The sequence below is a fragment of the Numida meleagris genome, chromosome 6 (assembly GCF_002078875.1).
Source record: "Numida meleagris isolate 19003 breed g44 Domestic line chromosome 6, NumMel1.0, whole genome shotgun sequence".
Lineage (NCBI taxonomy): Eukaryota > Metazoa > Chordata > Aves > Galliformes > Numididae > Numida > Numida meleagris.
In genome coordinates this window covers 38,236,846-38,260,527 of record NC_034414.1, presented here as the reverse complement: position 1 = coordinate 38,260,527, position 23,682 = coordinate 38,236,846, and the positions used below count along the sequence as shown (strand labels likewise).

At 52.6% G+C, this 23,682-nt stretch overlaps 3 protein-coding genes across 7 annotated transcripts; 2 read left to right on the top strand and 1 right to left on the bottom strand.

The window, feature by feature from the left end:
* LOC110401702 (MAPK-interacting and spindle-stabilizing protein-like) lies at positions 3,407-10,822 on the bottom strand. Of its 5 annotated transcripts, none has more exons than XR_002440543.1 (4): positions 10,214-10,822; positions 9,022-9,131; positions 6,109-6,279; positions 3,407-5,696 (listed from the first exon to the last, which is right to left on the bottom strand). XR_002440543.1 is itself a non-coding variant. In XM_021403099.1 (3 exons), exons 1-2 carry the CDS (start codon positions 10,791-10,793, stop codon positions 9,101-9,103), a joined length of 453 nt encoding a protein of 150 aa, XP_021258774.1. In that variant the 5' UTR covers positions 10,794-10,822; the 3' UTR covers positions 5,893-6,279; positions 9,022-9,100. The 5 variants fall into 5 exon arrangements, 1 of the variants encoding a protein (XP_021258774.1); XR_002440542.1 differs by having other exon boundaries at positions 10,372-10,822; XR_002440545.1 differs by lacking the exon at positions 10,214-10,822 and adding an exon at positions 9,724-9,860.
* On the top strand, positions 9,874-14,312 carry FOXA1 (forkhead box A1). The gene is made up of 2 exons (XM_021403098.1): positions 9,874-10,005; positions 11,905-14,312. Exons 1-2 carry the CDS (start codon positions 9,934-9,936, stop codon positions 13,159-13,161), a joined length of 1,329 nt encoding a protein of 442 aa, XP_021258773.1. The 5' UTR covers positions 9,874-9,933; the 3' UTR covers positions 13,162-14,312.
* Positions 14,447-16,922, top strand: LOC110401847. Its single transcript, XM_021403364.1, has 2 exons — positions 14,447-16,056; positions 16,780-16,922. Exons 1-2 carry the CDS (start codon positions 15,462-15,464, stop codon positions 16,920-16,922), a joined length of 738 nt encoding a protein of 245 aa, XP_021259039.1. The 5' UTR covers positions 14,447-15,461.

Sequence of the window (23,682 nt, the reverse complement as noted above, 5' to 3'; positions counted from 1 at the left end):
GTACCTCTTCCCCCAGGTTGTATAAATACCTGGGATTGCCCCGACCCAAGTGCAGCACCCTGCACTTGGCCTTGTTAAACCTCATTAGGTTCTCATTCAATTAAAAACAAACAAACAAAAAAAAAAAACCAACACAAATTAAAGGAACGTGTGAAAAGTGCAGGCCATTAACGTTCTCACAGGGGTCCTGAAGCAGCTCACAGCCACAAAGGGGAAAATGTGTTTCAGTGAGCCATGGGATGTCGTGGCTTGGAGAGGACCTTTGACGACCACCTCAAAGCACTGACTGCTTTCCAGGAGTCCCTAGGCTGTAACACTTCTCAAAATTACATCTGCAACCAGTGCGTGTCTTTTATGGTCAGTAAAAGTAAAATCTGTTCTTCAGTTTGGATCACCAAACATCTCTGTGGTAACAAGGGGATGTCACAAATATTGGCGCAGATTTGATTGAAATAAGCCACACAACTGATTAAAAGCCTCCACTGATTTAATGGAAAAGTGTCTTCCATTGTCCTCTCCCCTCTTTGTGGCTTTCAGCTGCAGCTTTGCAGCTTTTTTCCAACTTAATTGCATTCCTGGAGCCCAAGGGGCTTCCTGCACTTCCTGCAGACAATGCTAATAGCACCAGGTTTGGTGACCCAATTTTGGCTTCCTGAGGTAACTAAGGATCTGTTAAAGATTAAAAACTCATTAGCCAGTCACATTAAAACCAAATTAAAAGTAGGTTTTCTTTTTTGTATAGGTAGATAACTGATGAAAGCCCTGTAACACACCCTAGGAATACTATGTATTTGGTATTACTTGGCTTCTGCTCTCTCGCAGCATTACCAGAATAGCTGGAGGAGTAGTAGGTGGAATAGGAAGCAGTTGTTTTGTGTGGAAGGATTCCCACTGCCTGTCCAAGCCATTGGAGCAGTTCTAAACAGAAATGGAAGTGTTTAATTCCCTCATCAAAGATTAATACTATCAGCAGTTTAGAGTAGTTCTGAGTCAAGAGAGAAGATCGATTCCAAGCTAGTTACCCAGCCAGTGAAGCCCCAGCAATTCCGTTTACTGAAAGCAGCTCCTCTCTGCAGGATTCACAGTGGGACATGGAAGGAAAAGCCCTGCATGTGAAGAGGTATTTGCAACAGGAAGTTCCGGTAAGGAGCTGCTGAATGGCAAGAAGTATTTGCATCAAAAGAAATGTTAGGAAGGAGAAAAAATCCTTAGGCATGGATTTCTTCTTTAGGTTAACAGTTGTGGTAAAATGGTCATGTCCTGCAGGAAAACGAGTATGCTGTGATATCTTACTGTGTCTGTTGTTCGTCACCTCTGCTTGTAGTAAAGCACGGACTGGCTCCTGGAGAATGCAGTTAAGTTGAATGAAAGGTTCAAGCAGTAGTTCAAAAATGTTTCCTGTTCTACAGCATTGAGGTTCTCAGTTTTGTAGCAAATTGAGTTAGCACCCAAGGGTGGCTGATGACAAGTTAACTCCAAAGTGTGATGTATTTCACCTACTACGCACCACACATTGCTTAGCATTCAACCCAGAGGTAAGTATGTCCTCTAGATCCTCAGCTTGAGCTCTGGAGATGACAGCGGGCTCCGATACACAGGAACACATGGAAATCTTTCTCCTATTTCCCCAGGTATTATTAGTATATGCCCCTCCTTTCATAATCACAGTGCTGCTTGAGGCCAGCAGGTTCTTTTTTTTATTAACATGAAGTATTTATTTAAACAGGTTAAGCCTCATCTATGTAGCATGCAAAGTCCAAAATTTAATCAGCAGATGAATCCTTATACTGGGCAAAAGGATCTAGCTTTGGAAAACCTTGTGCAATTTTATTCCCTTGGTACACATTATTATTTCTTTTAATTAGGCCTCGCCAGATCACTAAGCTTTCTAATATCACATAAATTTTATCATCTAGGCTATTTGTCCATAAATGTTACAGGGAAGGGGTTTTTTTGTTTGTTTGGTTTTTGTTTTTTTTTTTTCTAGGAAGAAAAGCAGTTATTAAAAAAATGTTTCTGTTGATTGCAAAAAAAGTCAGAAAGTGCAGCTTATTTTCTCATAAATTGTCTGAGTCCACACCCTGGTGCACACATTTGCCATGACACAAGTTCATGCTGGAACAAGATATTGATAACATAGTCCCCCAGACTTTGGAAGGACGCAAGCGTGCAGTCAGGAGTAAGCATTGTGCTTTCTCGAAGCCATCTTGACCTAGGCAGTTGTGAATCAGGACAGCAGAGAGCACATGAAATATGCACAGCCTGGTATGTGTTGCCCAGCAATGCCAGAAAGAGTCTCTGTAAAGCTAAACAGCAATCACTTAAAGGAAGGGTAAGTAAGGGCAGAGCTACGTTGTTAGTTCTGTGGCTTACACACAGATAGCCACTAGAGGCTGAGCCTCACCTTAGCATCCTGCTGCAGCTGGCTGTGAAAACCTTTTCACCTGAAAAAGTATAAATCCCCAGCAGCCATGCTGAGTGCTTCGATCTCCCTTTGGTACAGCCAAAGAACTGCCCTGCCTCAAAATGGGACTAACACTCACTCAAGGCTATTTATCAGTGTCCAGTATACCATTTCAGAGAGCAGGAACTAGAACATGCAGAATTTGAATGACTTTCCAAAGTTCTCTAGTAGAACCGGTGGCTGATCCATAACTGAGTCTGTGTTTCTGATTTACAGTAAGTGGTAAATCAAAGGTATGTATCCTCAGACTATGGGTTACTGCTTGCTCTTTAAGGGCATCAGCATCTTTGTTTTAATGTTTCTGCCACGTATATGTATAAAATTGCCATAAATACTCAGAGAAAATCAAATAATTATAAGCTAAAATGCCGATTGATGAAGTATGGCCACTGTGGACATAGAACAAACTTTTCTGACAGTTACGCTGTGGGAACAGTAATCTGCAGCAGAACAATGGAGTAAACAGGTAGGTGGCAAATAATCTCTTAGATCAGACAGTGTCAATACTGAAAAGGCTTTTGATTAGTCGCAAGAGTTTGATCCAGCTGAGCTGAAGAAAACACCTTTTTTTTTCAGTGATCAATCCATACAGAATCCCTTGTGCAGTAAGCACAAGCAAAGAAAGGTTTTGCAGAATTAGTATTATAAATCATACACTCAATCCCTCTGCAAGTGTTGAAAGCATTGTCATGCTTCTAATCACCATATCCTCTCTTTGACGCATTACAAATATGCACACCCAGCCTCTACTAATCTCCATTGTGATTGTGTGATATCTGTACTTGCTGGTACTGTGCCAGCAGAAGTAGTTAAAATTGTTCTTCCTCCTGTGATTTTGAGATTTGCTTCCCCCCACACAATTGAAAGGCTTTATTTAAATAATGCCGTTTCCCTTATAATTCAAAATAAAATGCAATAAGAAGGTGGAAACAAGATGGAGGCTTTTCATTTTCAACTATATTTGAAATGATAAAATCAGGTAATCTTGAGTGATTGTGAATCCTAGGTTTATTTTTTGGTATGATGATACTGTAATATTTTCAGTTATGTGCCATGTTATTATAGAGCCCAAAAGAAATTACATGAGTTACTTCTAGCAGCCCATCACACACAGCCTTTATTATAGGCACAAGGTCAGAGGCAATCCTGGCTTTAAAAAAGGCTGTAAGCAATAAACAGAGAAATTACAGCAAAACACCTGCCAAAGTCTTTGTTGGGTTCAGCCCTTTACTTGCTTCTTTTTTTAAATTTGATCATATTATCTCTGTTCCCACTGTCTTTCAGTTAATACTAGAAAACAGCACATTTTCCCGTCCCCTCTTCCTGTCCAACTCCTCTTTTCTCTTAGGACAACAGCTTGACTGTGGATATATAGAAAGACACGTGTCTGTGTGTTTGTAGATCTCATAGGTTTCACAGCTGGAGTGTGAGCATTGGGGAACATGGAAATCCCATTAAATCACAAGAAAAATCTTCACATCTGCTCACTTTCTTCAGCAAAAGGACATGTCCTGCAAGAGGTAAGAAGGGAGACCTACAGAGGCTGAAGTTTCAGTTGTATCTAAGAGTAAGGTTAAAAAAGAACACAGAGTGAGTAATGAGTGGAATATTCCTTGGTCTCAAACCTGAAAAAGGGCAAAGGATTGTACATTCAACAGGTAATAGGAATGCCACCTGTTCTAGCAATGAAACTGTTGGGCTGAAAGACTAAATTTCTCTTTGGAGGAAATGAAGGAAAGCAGTGCTGGATTCCCTCCCAAGCATCCCACCTTAAGTCACCACCCAAAAAGTAGGAGCCCTGAAACCACATGAATTTCAGGAGTATTCAGACACCTGCCTTGTTGCCTGGGGAAGGGTGGAGGAGGAATGAATTGCATCTGCCCAACCTGGCTCTCCTTGTCTCACCAGTAGTTGCACAGAGAACAGAGCCCGAGTGGAGGCAGAAGAGAACGCATGTGGTGAGCAAAGTGACCTTCCTGTTGCCATTCCTTTAAATCTGCTCAGCAGGGAGATTCACCCCTGAAACACCTGAAGCAGCAGCCAAAGCTCAGACCAGCTACTGTGAGAGCCAGCCACTCTCCAAACTGCTGAGCAACTGCTGCCCCTGAGGAGTCCCAAAATGCTTCTGAATCCAGATTGCCCTCTGCTTTCCCATAGATGCGAGTTGACTGTCCTCTTTTACAAGTCTTGCTTATGATTTCAGGCTGTTTCCAGTTGTTACTCGCAGTCTCACTTTCAATGTACAATGTACCACTATGGGTCATTGTTATGTAGGGCCTCTGGGCATCCTTTTCCAGGGCAGATATCATGCATGTCCCACGATAGAGTAAATGGCCAAAGTATTTCTGTATGTATGTGTGACTGTATGTCACACACTGCCACACATCCCACAGTTTCTGGGTGTCCTTGTTAATACAGCTCAAGAAATGTGCAGTTAATACAGATGGAATTAATTTGTGTTCTAGGAAGTGCAAGCTGAGTAACACTGCAGAACTGCTCCCTGGGGAGGACTTTAAGTAAGCCAGCCTTGATTTTATACATTTGATTCTTCAGAGCTGAAGCCAGTCAAGGCTGCTATTTATAGTGAATACTGGTCTCTATCATACTTTTCTGTAAAACTGCTGTAGAGACAGAGAAGGAGGAAAAAATTTTATTTATTTATTAGGTAAGGAAAATGGGGGGAAAAATTAAAAACATGGCGTTAAATCCAAGTTGCCAGTTCAATCTTCTACATAGGAAGGTCAGTTCACAGAACAACTGGTGTGTTTCTGTTGACATGAATATCCCAAGGAGCTGATCAGCTCTGCATTAATTGACCAGTACAGCAATATTTGGCTTACATCAGGGAAACAGATGTTCTCCCAGAGAACTCACTGCAGGTTTTGAGGATTCATGGGGAGTGAAAATACTTTTTCTTCAATCAGCAGATAATATTGGAAAAGATGGACAGACAGTGGTCCCTGAAGTCACTCTCTCAGCTCTAGGATTTATACAAACAGTGTGTCTCCTCCCAAGGTTTGTTTCTGATACTGGCTTATGTAGATTAACTATGCAGTCTTTGGTTTCTTTCTTCCTTATATGTGTGTTGCAGGAGTCTGTGTATGTTCTAAAATATAATTTTTGTATCTGGGTGAGACTCTACAAAGTAGGTGCCACTGAAGGATATTTGATAATCTGTGTGTAGTCCCATCTCCTCTGATAATGTTTCTTCCATGCTGTATTACTGCAGTTACTTCAAAACAAAACACAGTTTATTAAAAAAAAAAAAAACTGCAAAGAAAACTTTCAAAAAGAGAGAGAGACTGCATCAGAATTGGCACAGTGACTGAAATAAACATCAGAAGCATTGCCACTCATGTTTCAGGAAATATAAATAACACACCCATTGATCGAAATGCATACTGTATGGCTGCTCTTGAATCAAGTGAGAAGCATCAAATGCATTTATTTTTATGCAGAATAAAACAGACTTTGCCAATCACACACAGCAGGGTAGGCATCCTGCTAGCTCAAGTTCTGCAATTCCACAGCCAGCCCTATTAGTAAAAACATAGTGACTGAATCTACCGAGGGGAGATCTACCTGCTTGAGAACTACATTGTTGCACTAAAGAAAAAGTAAACCAAACCCAGGGGCTTCCTTACTCTGATTTCTGTGGCCGTCAGACAGTAGCTTATATGTAGCTTTTCATTTCGTTATTTGTGTTTCTTTCTCCTTTAACTGGGCCGTGATTTGTGAGGGTTTTCGGGGGTAGGCAACGTATTTATTTCTAAGTCAGGAATGTATCAAGTCGCTACCTGTGTGCTGAATGATGCCTGAAAAAAAAAAAAAATGTAATGAATTATAAGGAAATAGAAAGAAAACTAAAAAGAGAGAAATTAAAAGCAATGAAATAAAGTGAAAGAGAGTAATAAAATAATAGATAACAAAGATCAATAAAGTAAAATAAAATCCGGCAACGTCAAGTCGCTGCTGCAACGTCCTCGGGGCCTCATGCAGCGCTACGTGCTCCGTGCATGAGACCCCGGGCGGCCCCGGCACCGGCGGGACTGGGGCCGGCGTGCGGCCCCGCGGCGCAGGGAGGGAGAAAAAGGAAAGGCAGAGCCCGGCAGGGGCTGCACAGTGCGTCTCTCCGGTGCGGGAGTGCCCCCGGCCGCATCTGACGGCGTCTCGGGGCTCCCACCCGGCTGCGGGCACCGGCACGGCTCCCACGCGGTTCCTTGTGTTCGCTTTTATGCGGGGGGGATTCCAGGACGGAAACGGGTGGAACGGGAGTTTCCCACCGCTGGGAGGGATGGGTGGGCAGGAGGCAGAGCCGGGGAAATGGAAAGGCAGCCGGACGGCGAAGAGCAGGGAAGGCATTCTGATACTGGGTCAGCCTCGCGGCTCCTTCCCGAGGTTGAGACCTGCCCCGCACAGACGCTGCCGAGAGGTTCCTGTCCACTGGAGAAAATCAAAGACCCTACAAGTTGAACTGAAGAGCTGCCTCTTCCAGAAGAAAAGGGGCTCTTAGGCAGGAGTGGATTGAAGTAGTGCTGCCCCATTCGCCCCTCGAAGTCAAAACGAACGCTCTCGCCTATTCCATCGCCCATCCCACGCGTGGGTCAGTGCCCAGGCAGCACGGGGCCAGGGCTCCCGGTTAGTGCGGAGTCCCCGCGCGGTGTAAGCCCTGGTCCCATCCCACGGGCGAAAAAAAATATAGCAGGTACAGCTTGATGAGAAACGGGGAAATCGGCACCGCTCTAACGAGATTTGGGGAAAGGCTTTGGGGCCGGGGTTCCCGTTCTAATGGCTGGAATGGCAAAAGTCTTTCTATATCCTCCATACCCGCAGAGCCCTGCCCTCCCCTCCCCTCGGGGGCTGCGGAAGGACACGGCTCCGTCGCTTCGGATTCTCCGCTCATCCCGCGCCGCGCTGAGCCCCGGCCCGACGGGAAGCACCGCACCGCCGCGCACCGCCGCGCTCCGCAGCTCCGCACACGGGAGGCTCACGGCCGCCGGGGCTGGGGAGGATTTCCAGGAGCGGCTCACAGCGCCTGAGGCGCGCTGAACTATCTGTGCAACGAGCTTTAAGAAGATAACAGACCTCCTGCTTGCGTCTCACCTTCGGGGGCAACGTGAGGAGCAGGCAGCCGCGGCCGGACAACAGGAGGCGCTGCGGCTTTGCACAACCCCGGCCTCCGCGCACGGCACAGCACGGCACGGCCCAGCGCTGCACTGTCAGCGAGACTCAGCGTGTGCCCCAGCGCCGAGCTACGTGCCGCCCATGGGGTCCGTGCCTGCTCCCCTCCCGGCACACGGCGAGCCCTGCGCGGGCTGCCCGCGTCCCGCCGGGCGTTGCTCCCGCGGGGCCGCGCTGGGAAGCGGCAGCACCGCCCCGAGGTCACCTCGCCGGAGACCTCCCTCCCTTTGGGAGGCTTTTAACGGAGCCGGTACCGAAGGGGCTCTGCGTTCAGACTGTTTCCACTAGGGAAAGAGGGAGGGTGCATACACAAAGACCGCAATTTGAGTATCTGTTAGATTTTCCTCCGGGTTTTGTTCCAATTTCCATGTGTGTAGTCTGACCACTTGAGAGAGGAGGAGTTTAACTCAATGCTTTTATCTTTTTAGTTTTATTTCCTTAAAGACACATTTTCATCCCTTTTTCTCGCTGGATGATTCCAAGTTTGTGTTTGTTTCAGGGATTTGACTTAATTCTGTTCCCAGATTTAAAAAAAAAAAAAAAAAAGGAGGGGGAGGGGGAGGAGGGAAAGAACAAAGAGAGAGCAGAAAACTCACTTAGAGGACAAGTTAAAACACTGTCCTCGAAGCGGTGATAACCTATAACTTGGAATTTTGGTCCCGGGCCTCCGTATGAGAAACTTCTTTTTAAAAAAATTTGTTTGTGGCGGTGACGTCCTCGCAGACCCCTGGAGGACACAGCGGTGTGGAAGCAGCGGGATCTCGCTGGGCGATAAACACGGCAGGAAGAAATTCAGATCCAGCTAGGCATTGTAGTTTGTGTCGTATGCTACGCCAAAGTTTTTCAAAATCCCATTTGAAAAACCTTTATTTTCCCTTCAAATTGCCATTCCACTAACGACTACTTGAGTTTGGGCTTTTCTGCTTTGCTTTGTTGGTGTGTGTGTGTGTGTGTGTGTTATTTTTGTTTCTGGGTTTGTTTACTCTTTTTTTTCTCTATCAGATGATAAATGTCGCAGGGAACGAAAAAGCTCAAGGCGAGAAACCCAGGAACTGTCGGTGGTCTTGGCATAAGCTTGAAGAGCCGGGCAGGGCAAGGACAGAATGGGATCATGTTAGATCCGTCTGTAAGGACTGAGGGTCCCCCCATCCATCCTTTAAAGAGCTTTGTCCAATGTCCATTTGTTTTATCTCTGTTGCCCCTTTTCTCCCTTCTAGCCCATGTGCATTCTCTTTCTTCCATGAAAGAAGCTGGGAAGAAGGCAGCGGTGCTTCCTGGGTGCCCGGCCCCAGAGAAGGCTCCCCAAGGCTCCCAAACAGACTTCTGGCCTGAAGGCTTTTCCCCAGGAAAGAAAGAAAATGGTTCCAGTGACTCACCTGGTGTTTGTCAGGTGGAGGCTGACCTCTGTGGATCCGCATTCAAGTCTCTGTCCGCATTTATTGGGTGTCTGGAGTGTTACAGTTCAGCGCGGTGACTCACACGGTTTCTAAAAGTAAGACACCAAGAAAGAGGTATCATCATCACCACCACCACCATCACCGTCACAGCCCCGGGTGCAGGGCTCCGCGGGGCTGAGGGCCCGGGAATCCAGATCGAGCCGCGGTGCCTCGACGGGAGGGGCAGGGGGAGCGTGCGAGGACTTCGCAGCACGCCCCGGCCATTTGGTTAGAGGAGCATCTACTGGACTTCAGTAAATATGGCCCCTAATCTAGGGGTTTTAGGGCTGGATGGCCTTTAGCATTCTGTTCAAACAGAGGGGGCTGCCCTTCCCTTATCTACCTCATTTCATTTCCAGTGAGCCCTCCTAGCGCTCGTCCTGTCCGTCTGCGAGGGGGGACTTCCTCCCTCCCCTCTCCCACCTCCGTCTCTCCTTCTTTCCCCGCAAGCTTAAACCAATTACGCCGCTTTGCAAATAAAGTGCCTCCCCGAGGGGAGCCGCAGGCGAGGGGAGCTGCCTCGCTGGCAGGTGCATCTCCGGCTTTGTAGGTGCGAACGCCTTTGTGCGGCGGACAAATGGGGAGAGGAGGAGGAGGGTACTTTGTGCGACGTAAGATCCACATCAGCTCAACTCCACTCACATCCCAGCCGGCACTTCCTCACTTTCTCGACTGTCTCGCCCCGCACCGCTCCCTGCCTCCTTTTTGACTTCGTTATAGAGGAGATTTCTGCACTCCCGCCCCTCCTGGGAGCTGGCTTCCTGCTAGGTCGGCCTCTCAGACTCTTTTCCTGCCTCCCGTCGCTCGCTTGCAAGAGGGCTGGATGGTTACACCGGGCAGGTTGGTTCCATAATGTTAGGGACTGTGAAAATGGAAGGGCATGAGACCAGCGACTGGAACAGCTACTACACCGACACGCAGGAGGTGAGCAGCCCCGGGTCCGCTGCCCCTCCGCGAGGGAGAAGGGGGGCCGGGGGAGGGCCGGGGTGCAGAGGGGGGCAGCGAGCGACGGGATCGCTTCGCGCTGCGGCCCCCGCCAGAGCCATGGTGCCTCTCCTCGGCCAAGCCGCCCCGAGGAGCTTCGCACCGCCCGCAGGAGAACCGGGGGGGCCGGGGACAGCGCTGAGCTCACCCCAGAGAACTCCTGGCTCGGAGCAGGGGACCGCCGCGTTGCCGCCCCGCTCCCCCCGGCATATGGCACGGGCGCAGGGCGCGCCGGGCCGAGGGCAGCGCACTCCTCGCGTCCCCCCCCCTGGGGCCCCACGCTACTGGCTGCCGCCGGGGCCTCACCTGTTAGAGCCGAGAGAAAAGAAAGGAACTAAAAAATAATAAATCGCCGTTTGTTCGGATTTTGAGAGACAGCCCTCCCGCGGCGGGCGCTGCCGCCCAGGTGCCGGCGGGCGGCGCTGCGGAGAGCGGACGGGGAACCCGGAGGGGGCCCGGCCCGGCCCGGGCGCCCGCAGCCGACCCGCGGCACCCGGCAGCCGCTTCCGGGCCCCGCCTGTGCTCCAGCGTGGTGCGAGAGGAGCGGCCCGAACGCCGTTAGGAGAGGGCCGGGGAGCGCAGTGAGCCGGGCCCCGGTATAGCCTGGCCTCCGCGGGAGTCCGCGGGGGAAGGCAGCGGGGCACCGCCGGGGAAGAACCGTGAGCGGTGCCCGGGCAGGAGCCAGCCGCTTTAAGGAAGTGTGGGAGCCGCGAGGTGTACACCGGCATTGCATCAGCGCACCCGGACACGGCGCCGTCCCCGCGCCCGCTGGGCCGCGCAGCGCTGTGTCACCCCACGGCCACCCCGTTAGCACCTCGCTGCCACCCGCTCAGCGGGGAGAGCTCAGAGCACAGGGGAGCATCCCCGTGGGCAGTCAGTAGCGCGCTCCTTTTTCCTCGCCACGCTCGTTGTCCGCACACCTAAAGTTACGCGACCTGCCCTTTTGCTGTTTTTTAGCCCCGCTCTTTTCTCCTCCTGTGGTATTCAACTGGAATCGCTGCTTGGGTGTGAGGTGCGGGCCCCGCCGCATTGAGCCCACTCCAAAAGTTACCTAGATCCTCCAAATTCACACCGCATTGAGAAGCTCTCGGAATTTGTAGGGAATAATGGGGAATGTTACGGTGCGCTTAACCCACGCCGAACAACCTCTCCTCGGACGCGTTGCCTTTGTTCGAGGTGAACGGGAACGCGTTCCGCGGAGTCCTTCTCCCTCCGGTGAAATCAGATGCGGACCTGGAACGCACATTTTGGGGCTCCAGGTTCTGCATTTTGTGAGAGAGGTGCTGAGGGATGGGGCTGCAATACCCCACGTTGGAGGCTACGGAGAATCCCGTGCAGCGGGAGCCGGGGCTCGGCGTGCTTCGGGAAGGCTGGGCCGGTGCGTTTGAACTTTAAGCCCGACTCCCTGGGAAATGCGAACAGGGGCAGCTTTCCACAGGTACGATGTGCAGTCGGGAGCTGCTGATTTCTTTTCTAATATTTTTATTTTTACTTGTGACAAGACACTATCCATGTAGTGTAGTAACATAAATATTAATCAGCGCGGAGGGAGAGGTGCATGCAATTATTCCGGGAAAGTTTTCCCTAGCACACCGGCGTGCGCCCTTAGATTGCAGTAATCGGACGGATTCAAACACAGGACACGGAGCCCGCAGAGCCCCGCCGCAGTCGGGGGGCCGAGCTGGGGTCCCGCGGTGCCGGGGCTGGGTTCGGCGGCACCGAGCGGCCTCTCCCTCTTCCCGTCATGAGGATTCAGGCTCTCGGCGGCCGTCCTGGGCGGGTTCGGAGGCTCCGCGGGGCCGGGCTCCATGCTAACCCTCTTTCGTCTCGCTGCCCTAGGCCTATTCCTCGGTGCCCGTGAGCAACATGAACTCGGGGCTGGGCTCCATGAACACCATGAACACCTACATGAGTATGAACACCATGACGACCAGCGGCAACATGACCTCCGGCTCCTTCAACATGTCCTACGCCAACACGGGGCTGGGAGCCGGGCTGAGCCCCGGCGCGGTGGCCGCCATGCCGACGGGCTCTGCGGGCTCAGTGAACGGGATGGCGGCCGGCGTGGCGGCCATGGGCGCGGCGCTGAGCCCCGGCGGGCTGGGCGCCATGTCGGGGCAGCCGGCCGCCATGAACGGGCTGGGCCCCTACGGCGGCATGAACCCCTGCGTCAGCCCCATGGCCTACTCGCAGTCCAACCTCGGCCGCACGCGGGACGCCAAGAGCTTCAAGCGGAGCTACCCGCACGCCAAGCCGCCCTACTCGTACATCTCGCTCATCACCATGGCCATCCAGCAGGCGCCCAGCAAGATGCTGACGCTGAGCGAGATCTACCAGTGGATCATGGACCTCTTCCCCTACTACCGGCAGAACCAGCAGCGCTGGCAGAACAGCATCCGCCACTCGCTCTCCTTCAACGACTGCTTCGTCAAGGTGGCCCGCTCCCCCGATAAGCCCGGCAAGGGCTCCTACTGGACCCTGCACCCTGACTCCGGCAACATGTTCGAGAACGGCTGCTACCTCCGCCGCCAGAAGCGCTTCAAGTGCGAGAAGCCGGCGGGCGGCAAGGCCCCGTCGGAGGGCCGCAAGGACCAGACGTCCGCCTCGGGCTCCGGCTCTCCCCTGCCCCGCGCCCACGGCAAAACGGCGCCGCCCGACGCCGCCGCCCCCCTGCCCGGCCCCAACCCGGACGCCAGCCCCCAGCCCATGGACCACAGCGGCCCGAACGCCGAGCTGAAGCCCTCGGCCCCGGCCGCCGCCTCCTCGCTCGGCTCCGTGCCCGCCCTGGCCTCCGTCCCGCACCCCCCGCACTCCCTGGCCCACGAACCCCAGCTGCACCTCAAAGGGGACCCCCACTACTCCTTCAACCACCCGTTCTCCATCAACAACCTCATGTCCTCCTCGGAGCAGCAGCACAAGCTGGACTTCAAAGCCTACGAGCAGGCGCTGCAGTACTCCTCGTACGGGGCTGCCATCCCCAGCGGGCTGCCCCTGGGCAGCGGCTCCATGGCGGCCCGCGGCAGCATCGAGCCCTCGGCGCTGGAGCCCTCCTACTACCAGGGGGTGTACTCCAGACCCGTGCTCAACACCTCGTAGCTCGCTGTCTTGGGGCGCACGCCGTGCACAGGACTGTTACTTCCCGATGGCCGTGCGCTATCCCTGTCCCGCAGCCCCCCCGCTGTACATATCCCCCGCACCCCATAGGGTGTCATTGAAAAGGAGAAAAATGGGTGAGCTTGTAAACTACTCGTTGTGCTTTCCGCCCCCCGCCCCGCTCTATAATCTCATGTAAGTTTACAGGTATGTGGCAATACTTTACCAATACGGAGATGAAGAAGCGAGTAGAGGTTTAAGGCTTTTTTTTTTTTTTTTTTTTTTTTTAATTAAAAAGGCTTTGAAGGACAATACTGCTGTGAAGTAGCAACACACTAAGAGAATCTCTAAGCAACAAGAGGACTGTTTGCTCTCTCGGATCATCCTTTTGATACTTGCAAAACAAACCTCCGGCTCGGACAGCCGCACCCCGCACCCGGCCCAGCTGCAGCCCGGGGACGGGACAGATTCCCCCTCTCCCCCCCCATTTTTTTTCCAAGTGTTACCTGTCTTGGGATGTAATATAACGTTACAAGAGGTCACAGCCAGTTGGATTTTTTTCCTTCCCATCTGTTACTGAAGGTTCTCGTTCCTCAGGCACTCTCGCCGACGTGTGGATGACATGCTTATTTAATTTAACGTCTCTTCGTCGCGTACCAGCGGAGCTTTGGACTGAAAACAAGGTTATCCCCTTCCCGGGAGGCGCTGACCCTCACACCAGCGCCAGGAACAGAGGAGAGCCCTTCCTCTCCCCTTTCCCACCTCGTTCAATACATTACACACCCATCATTTTTGTGGCCGTTTAATTATCGCCGTCATTAGCTTGTTTCATCCAGTGTTAATGCACTTTCCACAGTTTTACACGGTGTTAGCATAGCCAGACGGGTTTTATTATTATTCCTGTTCGCTGTCTCAATGTCCTTAATTTATTGCATGGTTTATATTTTTTTTTCTTTCTTTACAGCTGGAAATTGCTTTAAATGACAGTAAAAAGAATTACACGTGAATTTAAGAATTTTTGTTAATTTTATAAATGTGATTGTAATTGAAAAAATATTTTGATTTAAAACGATAACTGAGAATTTAACGCGTGAAGTATGGTTTTTGATCATTTGCAGTTAAGGACTTTAAATAAATCAAATGTTAACAATGAACGACTGCCACCGTTTCCTTCCAAAATTTCTGCGGCGGGCGCCGGAGAGCGAAGCCACGCGCGGTGCGGGCGGACGTGGCCGTGGGAGCGGATGCGCCCGCGCGGGGATCAGTGCGGGACACGGGAGCGCGAGGCTTTGCGGGGCGCGCAGCTTGCGCCGGTGCGTGTGGATTTTCGGGCTCCTTCTGCAGAGCGCGCACACGCGCTGGGCAGGGGGTGTGCGTGCCTCGGGTGGTGTCATATATATATATGCATATATATATTTTTTGTTGTTAAAATTCCCGTGGTGGGAAGAAGGCACGGAGCCCACTGAGGGAGATGCTCCCTGCGCTCAGCCCCCTCGGACCAGGCGGCCCGATGAAAGCTCTGTGTCATTCTCGTAATTATCGCATAATTGCCTCCTGATGGGTTAGGGACAGCGGCGACAAACTATATTTGGGTGGAGGGAGGGAGAAAAAAAAAAAAACGAGCAAGCGTCCCAGAAGTCTCCCGAGCCAACCTTATTACTCCAACGCTGTTACTCAGCGAAAAGAGAGAGAAAATATTTTAAAGCCTTTCTGCTTTGCTACGGGGGGGCATACGGGAGCGGGGGCCCCGGTTCAGCCCTCCGCCCGGCTCGTCCCCACAGTCCTGGCAGCGCGGCCCCGGGTACGGGCAGGTGGATGCTATTCAAAGCGCCAGTTCTGCTGCCAGGAGCCGCTCGGTGAGACACCGCGGCAGGATGGAGCCCGTCCTCGGCAAGACCTCGCTTGTCTCCCACAAACCGCTCTATAGAGAATATGCCACTTCGAAGCGGAGACATTGATTTAATGCCTTGGGCTTGTGCACAGAAAATATCAATCGACCGACAGCGATAAGGCAGCGAGTTTCACATATCAGCTGAGGAGCACAGACCGTGTGTAATGGAAATATTCGGGGCGTGGGTAGTAAAAGGGCTTAAACGGAGCGCCGCGGCTCCCAGCCTCTCAGAGATAAGGAGCGGAGCCCGTCACGGAGACTGAGTGTGCCCCACCGCCACCGGGAGCGTGTTCTTTCCTTTCCTCGCTGCAGGCGAGTGGTGGGCAATGACCCGCTGGCACCGCAGGGATACGGCTCCGGGCAAAAATCAGGGTCCTTGCCTCAGCGGGCGCAGCTCTCTGCGTGCAGTGTAATGCTCGGGAGCCAACAGAGGGAAGTGGAGCCCCGTACTTTCCGCCCCACTTTAATCCCACGCTCAAGAAGCACCCGGCAACAGTACGAAAATAAGCTGGAAGAGGGCTCGATAGGAAAGAGGGCGAATCCCGAATCCCCCCCACCCCATCAGTGTGCTAGCATCTCCCTCCGGCCGAGTCGCTGCGCTGATAGAGGGAGGCGGCGGGAGGTGCGGGGATGTGCCCGTGCCAGAGGTGGGCTCGGCCCCGGGCATGGCAAAGCGGGACGCGCCGGGCTGCAACCTCCCCGGTCAGCGCCGCTGATAGGGGCACTTCGCCTTTCGCTTCACGGCTATTACCTCTGCCACGTGCGACGCAGCGAGACTGGCTCACGGTGCGCAGCCGAGCGGGGAGCGGTGCGGGGCGGTGGGGATCTCTGCAGACGCACGCAGAGCTCAGGCACCGAGGACCGTATCCAGGGATGGGGCCGGCCGCGATCCCCGCGGCACTGTGGGGCCGGCGCTGCCCCCCCGGCTCCGCTCTCCCCCCGGGCACCGCGAGGCCCCCGCAGCGCGGTCCGGGTCCCTCCGGCCCGACACCCCCCCACAGGGCTCGGTAGGATAAAAGAGCTCCCATCACCCAAATCGGGGGTGGGAATAAAGGCACATGAGCGTCTTGGGCTGGTGTCGGGGTCCGGAGGGACGGTACTGGCACCTACATCGGCACGCAGCCGCGAGTGTGTATTTATTGGAAGGAATTAATTTAAAAATTTCGGTACTGAAAGATGAGGAAAGATACTTCCCGGTCAGCTTTTTCCTTTGAAACTGAGTCGGGTCGATAAAAGTGACTCGTAAAGGAACGGCGCAAGAAATCACTTCAGCCTTTGGCGTGCCTTCAGATATTGCTTTGAATGGTGGAGTTGATGCTGAAGATTTGGATGGCTAAACCAGAAATAAAGGCATCCTCTCGCTGCAGCTCCACCTCGTCTTTAGGAAGCAATCGACTTTCTTCTAATTTTACAGCGATATTGTAGCTAAAATGCTTGGTTGCGATAGTAGCGCACCTCGTCTTAATTCTTCCGCGTTGGGATAAAGCGGGATCCGGACGCGTAGGTGTGCCTATACGTGTTCGGTCACTCCGAAAAAAAAAAAAAAAAACGGTTTCAAACAGACGCTTAATGAATTGACGTTTCTCGTGAGCATTCAGGGTGACCATCTTAATTCATAGAGAAGTTAATTATCTTCATAAAACACGGGATGAAAAGTTCTCTCGCGAGGCGCATAGGTGCGTATATTGAATGTATTAACATACAGATAATTAATATGTATTTGTTTCCAGGGGGACAAGTGGAAATATACACAGCACACAATGACCGAGAGAAAATCACAGCACAAAGGGGCACGGAGCGGCCGCGGGGAGGAATGCGGGTGCCACACTCCCACGCTGCGATGCCGGGTTCGGAAATACGGGATAACGGCTAATAGCTGAAATAAAAATGCAATTCGTTTGATTATTTAAATGCCAAGGGCGGCGTTGTGAAAAGGGGTCGTTTTTTCTTTTAATGCAAGCCCATCCATCAGCAAATGCAGAGTAAAAGCTCATTAAAAAAAAATAGAATGTGCTTTCTCTGTGCTTTGCGGATCTTTACAGGGGGGAGAAAAAAATGAGGGAAGAGAAGAGTGGAAAATGGGAGGCGATAAGAAGAAAACCTGCCTTTGTTCTCCCTGGTCATTTTCTGCTAATTATTCTGCCCATTGTGACAAAGTCGCAGTTAAGGGCAGATTAGTGTACATAACGCCGCGTTTCGCCCTGCACCGCGCAGCGCCCGGCCCGAGCCGTGCCGCCGTGTTTGCGTTCCTCCCCTTCACCTCCAACAGAAACTCTTTGAGATTTCAGATCTTTGAACTTTGGACGGATCAAACTGCCAGCGCTCACCTTTGTCTCCGGGCAGTAGGATTTAAAACACATATAGTCTCATGACGGGACCCATCGGTCTTCGCGAGAGGCAAAAATGCGATCTCTGCTCCCCCCGCCCCAGAACTCCCGCATGTGCACTGAATTCCCGCATGGCGTCTCCGCTGCGGGAGCGCTGCTCGGACGGGCTCTGCCCAGGAGAGTGCTGTTAGGGGTAACCCCTCGCTGCCTTTTATCGTTATTTTGCCACGACTGATTTATTATCGGCGCTATAATTTACCCGTCAAAGGCTCTTACACCTGCTCCTTATTCCAAGGGAGACATACCAGAGAGCGGGAATTTTATTATTAATGGTGATGATGACTATTGCATTCAGCTCCGAGCCCAAGCCTTGCCGTGCCACCACCGCCTGGCCGATCTCCGGGGTCCCGCAGCAGCGCGAGGTCGGACCGGAACAAGCTGCGGGGCCACCGGGGCCGGGCAGCACCTGCAGCGTGACCAGGGCTGGGGCTTCGCCCTCTGTGTGCCAGAAAGGGCTGCGGGGGGGCAGGATCTAACCGTGCTTCAGGTGGCTACGAGAAATCAGCCTCATTTGAACATCCGCCGGCAATGAAAGGGTGCGGAGTTGCCCGTGAGGAAGGGACGCTCCCTTCTCGGGCACCCGGGGGGCTGCGGAGTTCCCGCGCCGTCGCGCGTGGGTCCCGCGGGGATCGCCCCACGCCAAAGGCAGGGCCCGGCCGGCAGCCGCCACCCATCCCCGCGCCACACACCGCCCCGCTGCCCTGTGGTCCGGGTGCTCCCGGAGCATTATCTCCATCTGCGAGCTACGGCCGCAGAAAATTTCTTTTCCCCTTTATTCCTTCTGTGCACCCAGCCTCCCCGGCAGGTTGCTAACACACATTTTCTCTGGTTATGACCGGCGGAAAATGTAAACAGGTCGGTAACCAGGAGGTGGGCCCCACTCCGCACACCGACGTCTCTCCACAGCGATTCCCAGTAATGACCTCTTTAGCATAATAAAGACCCCGGGGCGGGGAATCTCCGAACTGTGGGGCAGGAGATGGGAATAAGAGCACGTTCGAACTCATTCACATGTCTGCAACAAGTTTTCTAGTTCTGAGGTTATCTGGTAGCACCAACAGACGTTCTCCCTCTGCCCTTTTTCCTTGCTTGGCTGCTTTATCTGAGGAAGTGCTTTGTAGACTTCAGGTATTTCAGTATGTTGTAAGAAACAGAAAGGGGAAAAAACCCAGGCAAACGAGGAAACAAAAGTCTCAAAGTCCACATTTTATAAAGATTTATAAATTAAAAAGAGAGAGAGAGAGAGAGAGAGAGAGAGAGAGAGAACCCTGTTTGGAAGGGGGGATGCGCAGGTTCAGCATCGCTCCCAGAAGCATCACCGAGAGCCCAGGCAGAGGCTGTGGGCGAGGGGGGGTGCATGTTCCAGCCCTCCCAGACACTCCGCAAATGCTCCCCCCGTGCCCCAGTGAGGTGCCCACAGCGGAGCCCCGAACCGCTTCCCGCCCCCCCTCCCCCCTTTAAGCACAGAGGAAAAGGGGAAAAGGGACTGTGAGGCGGTGCACGGCTCTGCCCACCCCACCCCCCAGCAATTGTTCCCCCGAGCCCCTATTAATGCGGGACATATGTTATCCACAGGCAGCGGGCAGCGGTGAGGCTCCGCCATCGAACTTGTTGCTCAACTTACGAGGCGGTTCTCATCTCCTCATCAAAAGCCGCCGGGCTTTCTTCAGCCGTATGGACAAAAATGTGAACAACAATGCCCGCCTCCCCTCACTTCAAAAGCGGCCATCGCGGAGGCTACCCAGAGAATTTTCTCTCTGCCTTTCATTCCCGGTTTGAAAAAAGGCACTACAGGGCCAAGGCGCTCCTAATACTCTTTGATGGGGATTGAATTCATTATCTCCAATAACACAATTGTGCTTGGCCAACGAAAAGAGCAAAGTAATACTCATCTAGAATTAGAGAGCGGGGCTCAGAAGAAAGGGAGCGGGAGAGTGGGGGGGGTGGGGGCATTTCAAAGGGAAAGGGGGGGATGAGAAAACACCTATACGGAAAATCGGCTTGGAAGGAGGGGGTCCCCGGCAGTTTAAATTACAGAAGTGCATTAAGTGGTGTATTGTACGGATCAAGGCGCGTTGGTGGTCCGACTGCGAATTCCTCCCTTTGCCAGCCGAGTCGGCATCGAGAGAGTTAGAGGCTCCTGACACGTCTCTCTGCGGGATGGCCCCGGCCGCCGCTGCCCTCGGCCGCCGCTACCTGCCCTGCCCTGCCCTGCCCTGCCCTGATATCCCCGCGCCGATCCCCGCGGCGGCCGGGCTGCGAGCGGGCACGGGGCGCTCCCTGCCTCTGGACACCTCGTGCGCCGTCGGGGCTCCCGCGGCCCTGCAAGCAGGCGGGGTCCTCGCGCCGAATTAGTCGCAGTGAACGAAACCAGTGAGCACCAGTGGGCGAGCAGTCCCCTTCCCCTAGAAGCTCCTGCACGGGTGGACCCCCGAAGCGCGTCTTAATGGAGGTCGGGGAGTGGTCTTCGGCACCGAGCGCACCCCGACGCAGGGTCCAGTCCTGTCGGTGAAGTGCGGAGGGTGGCCGGGAGGGTGAATGGGGGAGCGGGCGGATGAATGAACGAGCGCAGCAGATGAATGAATAACGCACGCACAAATAAATAAATAATTGGGCACAAAACCCGACCGATCGGAAACCCGCTGTGTTCATATGAGAGATCAAAATATTTGCTTGCTTGGCTTCCAGCGTCAATGTTTTCTATCGGGTGCTATCCAAACAGGCTAATTTTCAAAGCCAAGCAAAATATCCCAAGGAGTGGTTAAAGGCAACGCACATGGGGCGGGAGGCTGCGGGGGGCCCTGTGCGTGGGGTGTGTGAGCTCCCACGCGTGTGCACGGTGGGCTGAGATCCAGCTCCGTGCCACCGTCCCATTGCAGCACCCTTCGCGTTTCCCGGGGGAAGGGGTTTCCATCTGTCCGGCCCACGAGTAAGGGACCCATTGGCCAAACAGGGAGAAAGAAGAAGAGAGAGATTATTTCTTCCATCCCCGTGGGGATTTCCTCATGCGCAATAAAGATGACCCTGTCGCCTTTCCTTTCACAAGGCAAAGCTGACCTTGACAGCGCTGGTTTATATGGATCCTCACTCCTCCTTTTAAACACTCCCCGGCCAGGGAGAGATTTTTTTTTTCCCCCTAATGAGTATAGACCGAGATTGCACTGACCTCAGCAGAGTCCGAGGTTCAAGGATCTCAGGAAATGTCCCACTTTGTAAAGTGCTTTGGGGCTTATTTTTATTTGAGGGGTTTGTGTCTTTATTTGCTTAAGAAATAACAATAATAATTTTAAAAATAGGGAATAATGTGGATGCTCCCTGGGAAAACAGTGGCAAACTATCTCCTGCAGAAGTAGAAGCAAATCTCACTTTCTTTCTGCTGAGGTCTGTGTAGACCGAGCACACACGTCAGCTAACCAAGTGCTTTGCTGTCTGCATCTTATCTCCCTGTACTTCTCCAAAGTATCCATTCAATGACCACACCATGTCCAACAATTACTTTCTGCACCTCATCTTCCCTTAAGGATCAAGGCTCCATTTATACTTTTACACAATAGACTTTAATTGTTACAAGGAAGCTCTTTGGTCGGTGAGAAATAATTTGTTCTGTGCTGCAGCACAAACAGGGGATTAGGGCTTCAGGTAAGGAATAAGCGGCAGCAACAACTTAATTCCTAGGCAACATGGGTCCCGATGTCACGCCGGACCCCGTCCGGGTAGGAGCAGGACCCGAACCTCCGCACCCAGCGAACACCGCTCAGCGCCATCCGCTGCCCTGAACGTGCCCTTCATCCAACCCAGGGCCAAAAGTTGCTTGTAAGGCATGCAGTGCTAAGCAAAAATAAACGTAAGAGATACACCAAATCAAACAGAATTATCCTTTCTTTTTTCTTCCAAATATCGCTATTTAACAAACAAGCTGAAGTAAACTCCGTGCATTTGATTGTGCAGTCCGTATTTCCAGTGAAACTGATGCAATGGCGACTGGATTTACAACGGCGCTTCCACTTGCGTTGATCTCCAATTTCTTTATTTCTTGAGGTCCACGGCAATTTGGAAAAAAAAAGCGCAACAACGAGCGGACCCCAAACCGCGAGCCGCCCTCTTCATGCCCTGTGAGAGCACCGCGCCCATGGGCTCGGGGGCGGCTCCCGCGTGTCCCCACCACAGCCCTGGGACGGGGGTGGCCGCGGGGGCAGCAGGGGCCAGGCCCCTTCGCCCTTTGTGCTTCAGCCTCGCCCCGTCGCTGCCGTTTGGCAACAGCGAGGTGCGAATGGACCGTGATCTCCTGGAAGAAACAAACGCGTGAACGGTAGAATGAATGAATAAATGAATGAACGAATCAATCAACAAGTTAACGAGCAAACAAACAAATAAACCAAACCGGGGAGATGTAAGTTGGTGCAGTAAAAACTGGGAAAGGAGATGGGTAGGAGAAACAGCCGAGAGATATCTGCAATGTCCCACTACATGAAAGCGATGTCCGACAGGTCTGTCTCTCCTCGAAACCATCCTTCTCCAAGCTCGAGGCCAACTGAGGTCCTAAAATCTCTAAGGAAAGACAAGAGTGCCTAAGTATGCCGGGGGCTCAAGGTTGCTGGTGGTTTCCACTTTCCCTCTCTCTGCGAGGTACTTGTAGGTGTCTGAGGGAGCCTGGGGTACCCCCTGCCGCGGGGTCCTTCCGCTACAGAGCGCAGCGCAACCCGTGTGCTATGGGAATGTCATAAGCCAGTAGCGAGCGGTTAACTGACAGTGATTTCGGGTGCTTCCAGGAGTTGCACAGCACTCCGCAGGACGGCCCTGCGAGAGACGCTCAATGGGTCTTAATCACAGTTTGGGTAAAAACGGGATGGGATATTTTTGTGCATATTGTCTGATAACGAGGGCTCTTTGCACAGCAGTTCCGAACTTTGTAGCAAATACATCTTTATCTGAGAAACCAGGACAGCCCAGTTGCTATGCTGGCACGTCTGGCAATACCTCCAAGTCATGGAATACATGCAAGTCTTTAATGTGCATTAATAAGCTTTCGGAGCGTCATTGTGTTCCCACTGTATATATTGTCGCCAACCTAGAAATGCAGGAACAGATTAAAAGCTGGAGTGTGTAATAACCAGGAAACGTATTCATGGAAACGAGTGATTCCTTCTCAAATCTCTCATTTCAGAGAAAGGAGCATCACTGTACCTAACTGGGTGCTTTCTCTGTGGCAGGGAAACAACCAGCCAATGGATACATGTTGGGTAGAACACTTCTAACAGCCTCCAGACTGCAGCCAGCACGCAGTGCTGGGAGTGGAGTGCAGCAGACCTCTTCCCATGTTGGAGGAAAAAGAATAGAAGAGGGGAACCTAAATACTAACACTAACGTTAATACCAGTACCCATACCAATACCAATACCAACACCAATACCATTAAAATCATTTTCTTGCTTTTCCCTCTAAGTATCAGTAACATCTTTCAACACTGAGCTGCAAAGCACGGCTAGAGCCTTGTGTAACTGGTCAATGCACAGACACAAGAGGACACGGAGCTCCTTAATTCTCACAACTGCAGCCTCAAGCTTTCCACATCTGCAAGGACCTGTGTTCCGTGGGCTCTGCTCTTCGGCGCTTGCGCCAGCGTCAGCACAGCGGGGTACCTGGAAAAAGCGGGGGGGGGGGGGGGGAGGAGAAAAAAAAGGGAGAGAAAAAGTATACAGAATAACACTGGTTTAAATTATAAACGGATCGTTCGGGTTACTAAACACGTGGCACCTCCCAGTGATGGCACTTGGCAGGGTGCTCTGGAGGAACGGAGTGAGGCTTTGGGATCGGGAGGTGTGATTTCGAACTGCAGCCCCCACCCTCGGCAGGGCGCGGGGACTTCCCCTCCCCCGCCTAACGAGCACGCCCCGGCCCCAGCCGAGCGGGCACCGCCGAGCCCGGGAGGGGCAGCGGTCGAAGCGCTGCCGCACGCCGGGGATTTCCCAACCTCCGCCTCCTGCCGCCGGCCGAGCCCCGGAGGAAGCCGGGGAAGGCGGCTCCAGGGGCTGCGGCCGCTTTGCCAGGGAGCCCTCCGGCCTGCCTCCTGCGGCTCTCCGCCGGGGGACCTCCCCAGTCGCCCACCTGCCCGCACTTGTGATTTCTTCGCTTTGAGCATAACCGCTCTTCTGATCAGCAGTTTACCTTAAAGCACCAGAAAACCTCAACTCGTGTAAATTTGGCTGAAACATGCGCCAGTGACTTCATGCTAACCATGAGACTCCGT